The following is a 12,486-nucleotide window of genomic DNA, read 5'->3' on the forward strand; positions in this document are numbered from 1 at the left end:
AATGAACTAGTGTAGTCCACAGCCATATGGCATAGCCAGATCAGGGCCTAACATAAGGACAACTCGGTATGCTATTCTGTTCTTATGAAATGGACTACATTTTCTTCATATGCATCTTCAGACCTGTCTAAAATAAGTAATGGATTTATTGTGAAGGTATAGGCTATAATACATGGATTTATTAGACTTAAAATGTAGATGTTCCAAAGGTCCGCATCAGTGGTTTGTAGGCTGTGTGTGGAAGCCAGGAGATGCTTAAAAATAATGGATTAAGACTAATAAAATGCTTTTCAGGTTGTTTTCAAATTCCGGTTTTGATACTGCACGGAATGATTTTCATCTGAAGCATAGGATAAGATATGGGCCATGCTGCTAATAGATTTGATATCATCATGATTTAAAAAATATATCCCATCCATCCACAGATTAAAAATGCATTGTGCCTTCATGAAACTAAACAACTCGTCATAATCCTTTTAACCAGTTTGCTTAAGTGTGAATGTGATGCTTTGATGCCCTCTCTCCCTCTGACCTCTGTCAGTTCTGTCCTTGTAAATGACCAGTATTCATTCTGTTTGTTTTTTTGTTCCATAGCGGAGCTCTCTCAGGCTGGCAGTGGTGTCATTGTGTTTCCTGCCCCCACCAGGCGCTCTCCACCCACTCCGCCCAAGAGGATGACCCCCGTCACCAAGAGCCTCTCCGACGACCCGTCCCTTGAGGCAGAGACCTCCTTCCCATCTAGTTCTGCCCCTGTTCCAGTCCCCATACCTACTGTCTCTGTACCCCCCAGCGCTGACCAAGATGCCAATCGGGACACCCTTAAGGCAGTAGGCTTCCAACTACCCACCTCTGACCCTGTACCACGACCTCTGTCCCATATACCCATGTCAACTCCTAGCTCCCACCCCCACCTACCTCTCCCCAACTCTGTCTCCGTCCCCCTCCCTATCCATCAGAAGGATCCTCCCAGCCCCACCACAGAGCCACCCAACCACCCCCCAGCCTCAGTCCCAGCCATCCCCTTGCACATCCTGATCCAGCGGGCCCTGTGCTCCCCCAGCCCGGCCCAGGCTAACCCAGACGGATCCCAGAGAGCCCACTCCATGCTGTTTGAGTCCCCTCCAGAGTTCCTCACTGAGGCTGGAGTCCGACGCTCTCTACCCGTCACCATAGAACTGCTCAGACTGTGAGTGCTGAACTTATCATGCTTCCATAATGTCACAGCATGTCTATTAACCACAATATCAACTGGAACAATATTGAGCTAAAAATGTGGCTCCGATCATAACAGAAAAATTATAGACATACTTCAAACACACGATCACACACTATTCAACAGAGTCAGACAATTGTTGACATTTGTCCCTCTTTCTTTCGATCCCTCTCTCCAGACCTGAGGATGATGACTTCAACATGGAGGAGGAGTTGGAGAAGCTTCACCCCAGGCGGATGCTGCCCTCCCAGCCCCCCAGGCAGCCTGAGCTGGAGCCCAGGAGCAGAAGGGGTCTGATGGGGGAACCCACGGTCAGTGTGATCCCAGAGGGCCGGGGGCACGGAGACAGCAGTGAGGAGGATGAAGATGAGGAGTCGGACTCTGACGGACCCATCCTCTACAGAGATGACGATGAAGACGAGGACGAAGATCCACCAAGTAAGTAGATCTAAAGTCTGTTGATGATATCACATGGGTCTGGTGTTTATTGTAGATCTGAAGTCTGTTGATGATATCACATGGGTCTGGTGTTTATTGTAGATCTGAAGTCTGTTGATGATATCACATGGGTCTGGTGTTGATTTCAATCTCAGAAGTAAAAAAAGTACAATACTATTAGGAAGACACTTTCATTATTAGTGAACATCAATAAGGGAAATTCAATTTGAGCCTGTCTTTTGATTTTCTTCCTTCATTGTATGCATTTTACCTCTTGCAAATGAGTAGTCTAATGTGATGCAGAGCCCCAAGTTAAACTGTGTCTGTTTTTGTCTGCACCACCCAGGTGCCTTGGCGAGCCGTGTGACGAGGAAGGACACCCTGGCCCTGAAGCTGGAGAGACAGCAGGAGAGAGAGGAGCAGGAGGGAGGAGAAGGACAGGACGGAGTCGGCTGGCAGAGCAGAGAGCAGTGGGAGGCACTCAGGAACAAGATCGGTACTACGCTCAACAGGTAACTACATCCAGAGACGGGTGTGTGTTGGGAGGGGGGAGGGGTGTTCCCCTATCCTGAACGTGTGCGTGTGCGCTCCCCTATCATCAACAGGCGTGTGTTGTGTGTTTCTTTAATCAGGAGGTTGAGTCAGAGACCCACAGCAGAGGAGTTGGAGCAGAGAAACATCCTTCCAGGTAACTCTCTCGCTATCATATTTTTTGTCTGCATTTTTATGTCAGGTTTTATTATAATGTTTCCAGTCAATATCAACTTCATGCTTCATTCATTTCCCCTCCTCAGATGCTTTAATGTCTGTTACATCTAAATAGACAAGCATCTCTCTGGTTTTACTAGTAACCAAAACTGTATCTAATACAGTGTGAGATGTCAATGTGTTGTAGACATCTGCCATACATCAGTCTACCCTCTAGTGGTCTGTAAAAGTACTTCCATTCAAGAAAAGATATGGCTTGCTTCACTGTGTAATTTGACCATTGCACTTGTTTGTTCTTGAGTTTAGCATTGGGACCAAAACGTTAGTGCCAACACTTTTTAAGAAGTTGAGATTATATTTTCGAAAACATATTTCTGCTCAGGTATCCAAAATGGAATGTTTTCACATGTCTTATGGTTGTCCTCAGACTACTCTGAAAGCGCTACTTAAAAGCTTTGTAAAAGGACTACACAATGTGCAGAGTTCGTCTTAGACAAAGGACGTCCTTGTCCCCGAGAGGGGAAAGACTGATTTAAAACAACTCCTGTGCTGTGTAGACGCCAGGAGAAGCTCAGGGCCCTGAGTGCTTGTCTAGGATCAGGTCCCCCCTGACCATATAATCATATTCATTATGACCTAAAAGGAAAAACAGATTCTAGATCAGCACTCCTATTCTGAGCCGCTTAGTGAATATGGGTGCTGTCTGTCTCTGTCTCTCTCTGTATGTCTCTGACCGACTGCCTGCCTGCCCGCCTCTGACCGACTGCCTGCCTGCCCGCCTCTGACCGACTGCCTGCCTGCCCGCCTCTGACCGACTGCCTGCCTGCTCGCCTCTGACCGACTGCCTGCCCGCCTCTGACCGACTGCCTGCCTGCCCGCCTCTGACCGACTGCGGTGTTTCTGTCTGTCTGTCTGCCCTCTAACCAACTGCAGTGTTTCTGTCTGTCCTCTGACCGACTGCCTGCCTGCCCGCCTCTGACCGACTGCCTGCCCGCCTCTGACCGACTGCCTGCCTGCCTCTGACCGACTGCGGTGTTTGTCTGTCCTCTAACCGACTGCGGTGTCTGTCTGTCCTCTAACCGACTGCGGTGTCTATCTGTCCTCTAACCGACTGCGTTGTTTGTCTGTCCTCTAACCGACTGCGTTGTTTGTCTGTCCTCTAACCGACTGCGTTGTTTGTCTGTCCTCTAACCGACTGCGTTGTTTGTCTGTCCTCTAACCGACTGCGTTGTTTGTCTGTCCTCTAACCGACTGCGTTGTTTGTCTGTCCTCTAACCGACTGCGTTGTTTGTCTGTCCTCTAACCGACTGCGTTGTTTGTCTGTCCTCTAACCGACTGCGTTGTTTGTCTGTCCTCTAACCGACTGCGTTGTTTGTCTGTCCTCTAACCGACTGCGTTGTTTGTCTGTCCTCTAACCGACTGCGTTGTTTGTCTGTCCTCTAACCGACTGCGTTGTTTGTCTGTCCTCTAACCGACTGCGTTGTTTGTCTGTCCTCTAACCGACTGCGTTGTTTGTCTGTCCTCTAACTGACTGCGTTGTTTGTCTGTCCTCTAACTGACTGCGTTGTTTGTTTGTCCTCTAACCGACTGCGTTGTTTGTCTGTCCTCTAACCGACTGCGGTGTTTCTGTCTGTATGTCTGTCTGGCCTCTGATGGAATGTCTTGTCTTATTGTAGCCAGGAACGAAGCTGATATCAGGGCAGAGAGGAGCGAGATCAAACGCAGACTAACGAGAAAGGTTCGCCTGACACACACACTGCAGAATGAAAATACACAAAGATACAGTACATTATCCTGCATATATACACACACTCCGGTGACAAAACAATCATACACAGATATACAAATAAAACACTCAAATGTAACTAATCACCATAAAGTGTTAACTTAGCATTTTAGTTCCAGACAGTCAGTGTGTTTTCTTTCTACCCTGCAGCTGTCCCAGAGGCCCACCATAGCAGAGCTTCAGGCCAGGAAGATCCTGCGTTTCCATGAGTACGTAGAGTGTACCACAACTCAAGACTACGACCGCCGTGCAGACAAACCCTGGACCAAGCTCACGCCCTCTGATAAGGTGAGACTCAGTTAAAGGGCATTTTCAAAAATGTTCAGCTTCATATTAATCATCTCTAGCACCATCCCAACATCATGTGACAATGGCGCGTTTATATGTTTTGTGAAAAAAGATGGATGTTTCCAATGACATCATCAGTGTGCATCATGTGATTTTGACCAACTATGAGTATGCATTAACTACAAATTGCCTAATTGTCTACTAATTGGTAGATGTCATCTTTTTTTACTACAAAACATAAACATAGCTATTTTCATATGTTGAGGTGGTCCTGGAGATGATGAATATAAGGTTGTAAAAAATGGTAAGTGTGCTCCTCAACTGTAATAGAGAGTCATAGTAATAACACTTTTAAACCTTTGTACCTTTATTTATACCAGGAAGTCTTCTGAGGTTTAAACCTCTTCATACTGAGAGATCTTTTATCATTTCAGCAGGGTTTTGAATTCCAGACACATACTGTGTCAAACAAAAATCCCAAGAATGCAATATAATCGCTTCTTAATGGCTGTGCTGAGTTGTCCCCAGGATATTACCTGGTCCAGTGAAGCTAGGAGAAGAGGTTGAAACAGAAATTATAGCATACTTTTTGCTATTGAGGTTTAAAATCCGTCACCATTTCTTAGATGAGAACTGACATTTGCGGTTTAATTTTTTTTTATTTGCAGAACTTTTATTGGCAAGTTAAACTATTGAAGTTCATATTTATGATTGGATGGAAGTTCTGAGGTGCCAGGATTTGGATATGAGGCAGGATTTGGATACGTGTGCCATCGCAAAAAAAGAAAGGTCCTCCTACTGTCAACTGTGTTTATTTTCAGCAAACTTAACATGTGTAAATATTTGTATGAACATAAGATTCAACAACTGAGACAAACTGAATAAGTTCCACAGACATGTGACTAATAGTAATGGAATAATGTGTCCCTAAACAAAGGGGGGGGGTCAAAATCAAAAGTAACAGTCAGTATCTGGTGTGGCCACCAGCTGCATTAACTACTGCAGTGCATCTCCTCCGCATGGACTGCACCAGATTTGGCAGTTCTTGCTGTGAGATTTCTGGGGGGAATTAGCCCTGGCCCTCACCCTCCGATCCAACAGGTCCCAGACTCAATGAGATTGAGATCTGGGCTCTTCGCTGGCCATGGCTGAACACTGACAAATCACGCACAGAACAAGCAGTATGGCTGGTGGCATTGTCATGCTGGAGGGTCATGTCAGGATGAGACTTCGGGAAGGATACCACATGAGGGAGGAGGATGTCTTCCCTGTAACGCACAGCGTTGAGATTGCCTGCAATGACAACAAGCTCAGTCCGATGATGCTGTGACACACCGCCCCAGACCATGATGGACCCTCCACCTCCGAATCGATCCCGGTCCAGAGTACAGAGCTCAGTGTAACGCTCATTACTTCGACGATAAACGCGAATCTGACCATCACCCCTGGTGAGACAAAACCGCGACTCGTCGTTGAAGAGCACATTTTGCCAGTCCTGTCTGGTCCAGCGACGGTGGGTTTGTGCCCATAGGTGACATTGTTGTCGTTGATGTCTGGTGAGGACCTGTCTTACAACAGGCCTACAAGCCCCCAGTCCAGCCTCTCTCAGCCTGTTGCGGACAGTCGGAGCACTGATGGAGGGATTGTGTGTTCCTGGTGTAACTCAGGCAGTTGTTGTTGCCATCCTGTACCTGTCCCGCAGGTGTGATGTTCGGATGTACCGATCCTTGGCAGGTGTTGTTACACGTGGTCTGCCACTGCGAGGATGTTCAGCTGTCTGTCCTGTCTCCCTGTAGCGCTGTCTTAGGCTTCTCACAGTACGGACATTGCAATTTATTGCCCTGGCCACATCTACAGTCCTCATGCCTCCTTGCAGCATGCCTAAGGAATGTTCATGCAGATGAGCAGGGACCCTGGGCATGAGCAGGGACCCTACCGTCTGTAAGCTGTTAGTGTCTTAATGACCGTTCCACAGGTGCATATTCATTAACTGTTTATGGTTCATTGAATAAGCATGGGAAACGGTGTTTAAACGCTTTACAATGAAGATATGTGAAGTTGTTTGGATTTTTACAAATTATATTTGAAAGACAGGGTCCTGAAAGAGACATTTTATTTTTTTGCCGGAGTTTGTCTGACTCAGCTGGAGAGAAGAGCAGACACTGGCTTGCTTGTCAATTGATTCTCATTGAAAAAAGCCTGAAGTCTAGGCACTAATCGTTTGATCTATTTGTCTGTACTGTACAGAATTACAAAGTAGAACTGCTCTAGGTTGTTCCTGCCAGTATAGTGACTCCGGTGTTATGTGATGCATCTTCCCCCTCTATTATTTTCTATCTAGGCTGCCATCCGCAAGGAACTTAATGAGTTCAAGAGCTCTGAGATGGAGGTTCATGAAGAGAGCAGGATCTATACCAGGTTAGTGTCCTATACAACACCAATATCTATAAATTATTCAAAATGACTCCTCAGATTTAGCTGAACGCTTCAACATTTCTTCCAACTTCATGATTAATATTTGATTTACTTATATCCAGGCCTGGAACTCTAAACTAACCAGGATTTCTCTAAACCTCAACTGTTGTTGAATGTTGTAAGTTGCAATCCTATATCTTCCTAGCCAGTGTGCATCATGACTTTCCTCCATCCTCACTCCTCAGATTCCATCGGCCTTAGCTGTGCTCCCTGGCCTGGCTGCAAAAGAAGAAGTTGAATGCAATACGGAGCCGGGGGTTTGCAGGACTCCAATATGGAACGCACAGACCCCCTGGTGACTGCAATTACCACATTCCCTTGTCCTGGAACAAGCCTGTTCCTCTCCCGGAAGGCACAGTATTGATGGCTGTATCTGAAACCATGGCCTATCTGTGACCATGGACTATGAATTTGTGCATGTGGTCCCTTGGTCTATCCAGTCATTGTTGAAGCCACGGACTAGAGGTGAGTCCCATCGGTCCAAGCCCTCAAACCATGGGGCTACTGGTACTACTGTACTGCAGCGTTGAGCTTCCTGACAAGATGACCCATGGGGGAGCAGGAGGAGAACAACAGAGGTGGTGGTTTAGGCCTATTTCAGAGGACATTTTGTTACTTCGCTGTGCCAACACTGTGACTTACGATAGGCATGACAAAAGGGACAGAGATTGACAGAGAATGTCCTGTTTTGTTCATCACATCTACATTCTCTGTCACTACCTAAGGTAAGAATATTCCCAAGAGGCCTTCTGCACCTGCTTTTTAGACTTCCCTCAACACTTTGCCATATTTTTATTTGAGAAGAGGAAAGAATTGTGTACATATTGATTGTTGATCATGATGATGGTTGACATTCGTACACGGTGGTACTAATGATTTAATGTCCAAGTAAATGAGATACTGAACTTTGTTAGACTACATGACACTGGTGAAACCCTCCAACGTGTGTGTGTGTGTACCCACTGGTACTAGCCTTATCGCTGTTGGGACAATACATGGAGGGGTATGAAAACTGTACAGAGGAAATGTGAAATGGCTATATGTAGCCTACATATATCAGTGACGGGTTTAGTTAAAGGAAACTCAAATGTAGCCTCAACTAGTCAGCTTACTAGCTGTTTTACATAGACCTAGATCTTATTCAACAGCTCCATTCTCCCCATACACAATGATGTGCATTTTTACTGTATTCTGTACATTTTCTGACAGCCAATAATACAAGCTAACGAATTGTTTTTTCAGGCATAGTAATAAGGCACCGTATTGTTAAAATGGGAATTTAAAGTAAAAAAAATGTAATTTGTACAATTTGAAACATTAGAATAATTGAATAAGACCTAACTAACAAAGCTTACATGCACTATAATTATTTCACGGATGGTGTTGAAGGCCTGCAGTAGGAACATGGATATATTTTTACTTAAACATTTTGTTTTTATTATGTTACTTTGTATGTAGGCCAATGGTTGGCCTCAGCTGTATAAACTTATCCTGTAGATTTTACTTTATATTAAATACTGCATGTCTTCCTAATGTTAACAAAAATGTCTTTTAAATGTAATTAAAGTATTACAACAGTGCTATTTTCTAATAATGTTACAGACATTGGTACAGAAAAAGCGTCCCCTTATTTTGCAGATGTTTTTTATGAAGAGATCTTTAAAATTATTTGCAAACCTATTGTATAAATGAATGGTCAACTTGCACTCAAATTAAAATAAATGGTTTATCATGAAGAATGTTGTCAACTTGTAATTTTCCCAACCATTTGCCTTTTAAAAAGTACTCCATGTGAGGGCAGTATTACACAAACTGTATAGTTTGTCTGCTACTTGCAACTTCTATTCTGGGTGGAAAATACAGGGCATTTGTGTGTGTTTTTTTGGGTCAACAATAGCCTTGAAACTATTATGAGTCTTTCCTATCGCCATACATGTAGATGAGAAGTGTAGTCTACCGTGTACCCTAACTATGGCAATAGAGTATTCTTGTGTATCTTCTTCGACCGCTGGTTCGTGGGATAAACAGCCTTCCTCGATCAGACATGTTATATCATACTGCACATCGAGCCCCAAGTTAAATCGGGTCCTATTCGCTCCTCTCTTCAGCCTTTGAATTGCTAATCATGGAGTCGCGTAATAGAAATACATATTAAATGTGCCCATTCTACCTCATGTTAGTTCTTCTAAGCCAATTGGCCCAAGAATATTATTATGCCTTTTTTTGTTTAGCAAAGTGAACTAATATCTAATAGTCTTCCACTCTTTCTTTATTGCCTTTCATCTTTGATGTATTCTGTTTTTTGTTCCATTTTTTATTTTATTTCATTGAGTCTTTACACTATCAATTGTGGACAATGTGTTCCACCCGCAATAGCCGTCAGTGGGTCCTTACCGATACCGACGTCATTAAGAACCGCTGCATCATCGAGAGTATCATGACTGGCTGCATAACTGCTTGGTATGGCAAATGCACAGCCCTCGACCGCAAAGCACTACAGAGGGTGGTGCGAACAGCCCAGTACATCACTGGGGCCGAGCTCCCTGCCCTCCAGGACCTCTATCAGGCGGTGTCAGAGGAAGGCCCAGAAAATTGCCGTAGACTTCAGCCTCCCAAGCCATAGACTGTTGACTCTGCTACTGTCTGGCAAACGGTACCGTAGCATTGGCTCTCGAACCATCAGGGGAAGGAAAAAAATAAAAATGAATGCACTCACTACTTGTAAGTCACTCTGGATAAGACTGTCTGCTAAATTACAAAATAGCTTCTACCCCCAAGCCATAAAAGACTGCTAAATAGCTCATTAAATGGTTACCTCGACCCTATTTTGCACAGACTCTATGCACGCTTTAGACGGGTTGGCTGACAATGTCACAAACGATGCCCGCGCATCGATGAGGCAGAAGGATGGGTGGTGTTATGATTTCAGAAAGGTCAGATCTCTAGCAACAATGACAAGAAGCTGCCATGTTGGGAATCGTATGTGGCTCTGGAGAAAACCAGGCACAGCTCATCACCCGTCTAACACCATTCCTACCGTGAAGCATGGTTGTGGCAGCATCACGCTATGAGGATGCTTTAAATAGAGCCAAATACAGGCAAATCCTTGAGAACCCGCTTCAGAGTGCAAATGACAGACTAGGGCAAAGATTTACATTCCAACAGGACAACGACCCCAAGCATTCAGCCAAAGCAATGCTGGAATGGCTTCAGAACACAAATGTGAATGTCCTTGAGTGACCCAGCCAAAGCCCAGAATTGAATCCAATTTCAAATCTGAACTAAATTAAATTGCTGTTCTCTGCCGCTCCCATCTAGCTTAACAAAGCTGGAAAAAAAATCTGCTAGGAAGAATGGGAGAAAGTCCCTAAAACCAGATGTGCAAAGATGATATAGACATACCCAAGATGACTGAAAGCTGTAATCGCTGCCAAATGTGGTTCTACAAAGTATGGAATAAGGGTGTGAGATATAGTTCAGTTTCCATACATTTGCCAAAATTTCTAAAAACACGTTTTCCCTTTGTCATTATGGGGTATTGTGTGTAGATGGGTAAGAAAAATACATTTCATCCATTTTGAATCCAAGCTGTAACAACAAAATGTGGAATAAGTCAAGAGGTATGAATACTTTCTGAAGGCGCTGTTCACACACTCTCCACTGACACACAACCCACACAAGCATACATATACACATTCACTCATCATTTGCTGCTGTTACTCTGTTCTTTGTTTTAGTTTTGTCTATCCTGATGCCTAGTCACTTTACCCTGCTTCCATGTACATGTCTACCTCAAGTACCTCGTACCTCTGCACATTGATCTGGTATTCCCTGTATATACAGTGGGGCAAAAAAGTATTTAGTCAGCCACCAATTGTGCAAGTTCTCCCACTTAAAAAGATGAGAGGCCTGTAATTTTCATCATAGGTACACTTCAACTATGACAGACAAAATGAGTAAAAAAATCCAGAAAATCACATCGTAGGATTTTTAATGAATTTATTTGCATATTATGGTGGAAAATAAGTATTTGGTCAATAACAAAAGTTTCTCAATACGTTTTCTGTAAGTCTTCACAAGGTTTTCACATACTGTTGCTGGTATTTTGGCCCATTCCTCCATGCAGATCTCCTCTAGAGCAGTGATGTTTTGGGGCTGTTGCTGGGCAACACGGACTTTCAACTCCCTCCAAAGATTTTCTATGGGGTTGAGATCTGGAGACTGGCTAGGCCACTCCAGGACCTTGAAATGCTTCTTTCGAAGCCACTCCTTCGTTGCCCGGGTGGTGTGTTTGGGATCATTGTCATGCTGAAAGGTTTTCACTCAAAATCTCACGATACATGGCCCCATTCATTATTTCCTTTACACGGATCAGTCGTCCTGGTCCCTTTAAAGCAAAACAGCCCCAAAGCATGATGTTTCCACCCCCATGCTTCACAGTAGGTATGGTGTTCTTTGGATGCAACTCAGCATTCTTTGTCCTCCAAACATGACGAGTTGAGTTTTGACAAAAAAGTTATATTTTGGTTTCATCTGACCATATGACATTCTCCCAATCTTCTGGATCATCCAAATGCTCTCTAGCAAACTTCAGACAGGCCTGGACATGTACTGGCTTAAGCAGGGGGACACGTCTGCCACTGCAGGATTTGAGTCCCTGGCGGCGTAGTGTGTTACTGATGGTAGGCTTTGTTACTTTGGTCCCAGCACTCTGCAGGTCATTCACTAGGTCCCCCCGTGTGGTTCTGGGATTTTTGCTCACCGTTTTTGTGATCATTTTGACCCCACGGGGTGAGATCTTGCGTGGAGCCCCAGATCGAGGGAGATTCAGTGGTCTTGTATGTCTTCCATTTCCTAATAATTGCTCCCACAGTTGATTTCTTCAAACCAAGCTGCTTACCTATTGCAGATTCAGTCTTCCCAGCCTGGTGCAGGTCTACAATTTTGTTTCTCGAGTCCTTTGACATCTCTTTGGTCTTGGCCATAGTAAAGTTTGGAGTGTGACTGTTTGAGGTTGTGGACAGGTGTCTTTTATACTGATAACAAGTTCAAACAGGTGCCATTAATACAGGTAACGAGTGGAGGACAGAGGAGCCTCTTAACGAAAAAGTTACAGGTCTGTGAGAGCCAGAAATCTTGCTTGTTTGTAGGTGACCAAATACTTATTTTCCACCATAACTTGCAAATAAATTCATAAAAAATCCTACAATGTGATTTTCTGGATTTTTTTTCCTCACTTTGTCATAGTTGAAGTGTACTTATGATGAAAATTACAGGCCTCATCTTTTTAAGTGGGAGAACTTGCACAATTGGTGGCTGACTAAATATTTTTTTGCCCCACTGTAGCTTCATTCTTGTGTATTTAATTCCTTTGGTATTTTTTACTGCATTGTTAGGAAGGGCTCGAAGTAAGCATTTCACAGCTGTATTTGGCGCATGTGACATAAAATGTCCTTTAAATTGAAACCGGTTTTTATAGAAGACCAAATTGTTAGATTGGTGAGGCTTTGTGTTCCTGTTATATTACTTCCATTGAGTCCCTTGTAGAGCTTAAAGGAGGAATCCTACAGCACATCTA

The 12,486-nt window shown here is 44.2% G+C and overlaps 1 protein-coding gene across 8 annotated transcripts in view; it reads left to right on the forward strand.

Annotated features, from left to right (window-relative positions):
• The window catches only part of phactr4a (phosphatase and actin regulator 4a), a 44,201-nt gene extending 35,557 nt beyond the window's left edge, over positions 1-8,644 (forward strand). For all 8 annotated transcript variants that reach the window (XM_021560275.3, XM_021560281.3, XM_021560277.3 and 5 more), the window contains 8 exons: positions 595-1,186; positions 1,392-1,651; positions 1,998-2,163; positions 2,284-2,339; positions 4,036-4,097; positions 4,296-4,433; positions 6,775-6,851; positions 7,094-8,644. In XM_021560275.3, coding sequence (XP_021415950.3) covers positions 595-1,186; positions 1,392-1,651; positions 1,998-2,163; positions 2,284-2,339; positions 4,036-4,097; positions 4,296-4,433; positions 6,775-6,851; positions 7,094-7,109 — 1,367 coding nt within the window. In that variant the 3' untranslated portion in view covers positions 7,110-8,644. The remainder of the gene's footprint in view (positions 1-594; positions 1,187-1,391; positions 1,652-1,997; positions 2,164-2,283; positions 2,340-4,035; positions 4,098-4,295; positions 4,434-6,774; positions 6,852-7,093) is intronic.
• Positions 8,645-12,486: the final 3,842 nt, after the last annotated feature.

This window comes from Oncorhynchus mykiss, chromosome 30 (assembly GCF_057628025.1).
Source record: "Oncorhynchus mykiss isolate SJ-2025 chromosome 30, ASM5762802v1, whole genome shotgun sequence".
NCBI lineage: Eukaryota > Metazoa > Chordata > Actinopteri > Salmoniformes > Salmonidae > Oncorhynchus > Oncorhynchus mykiss.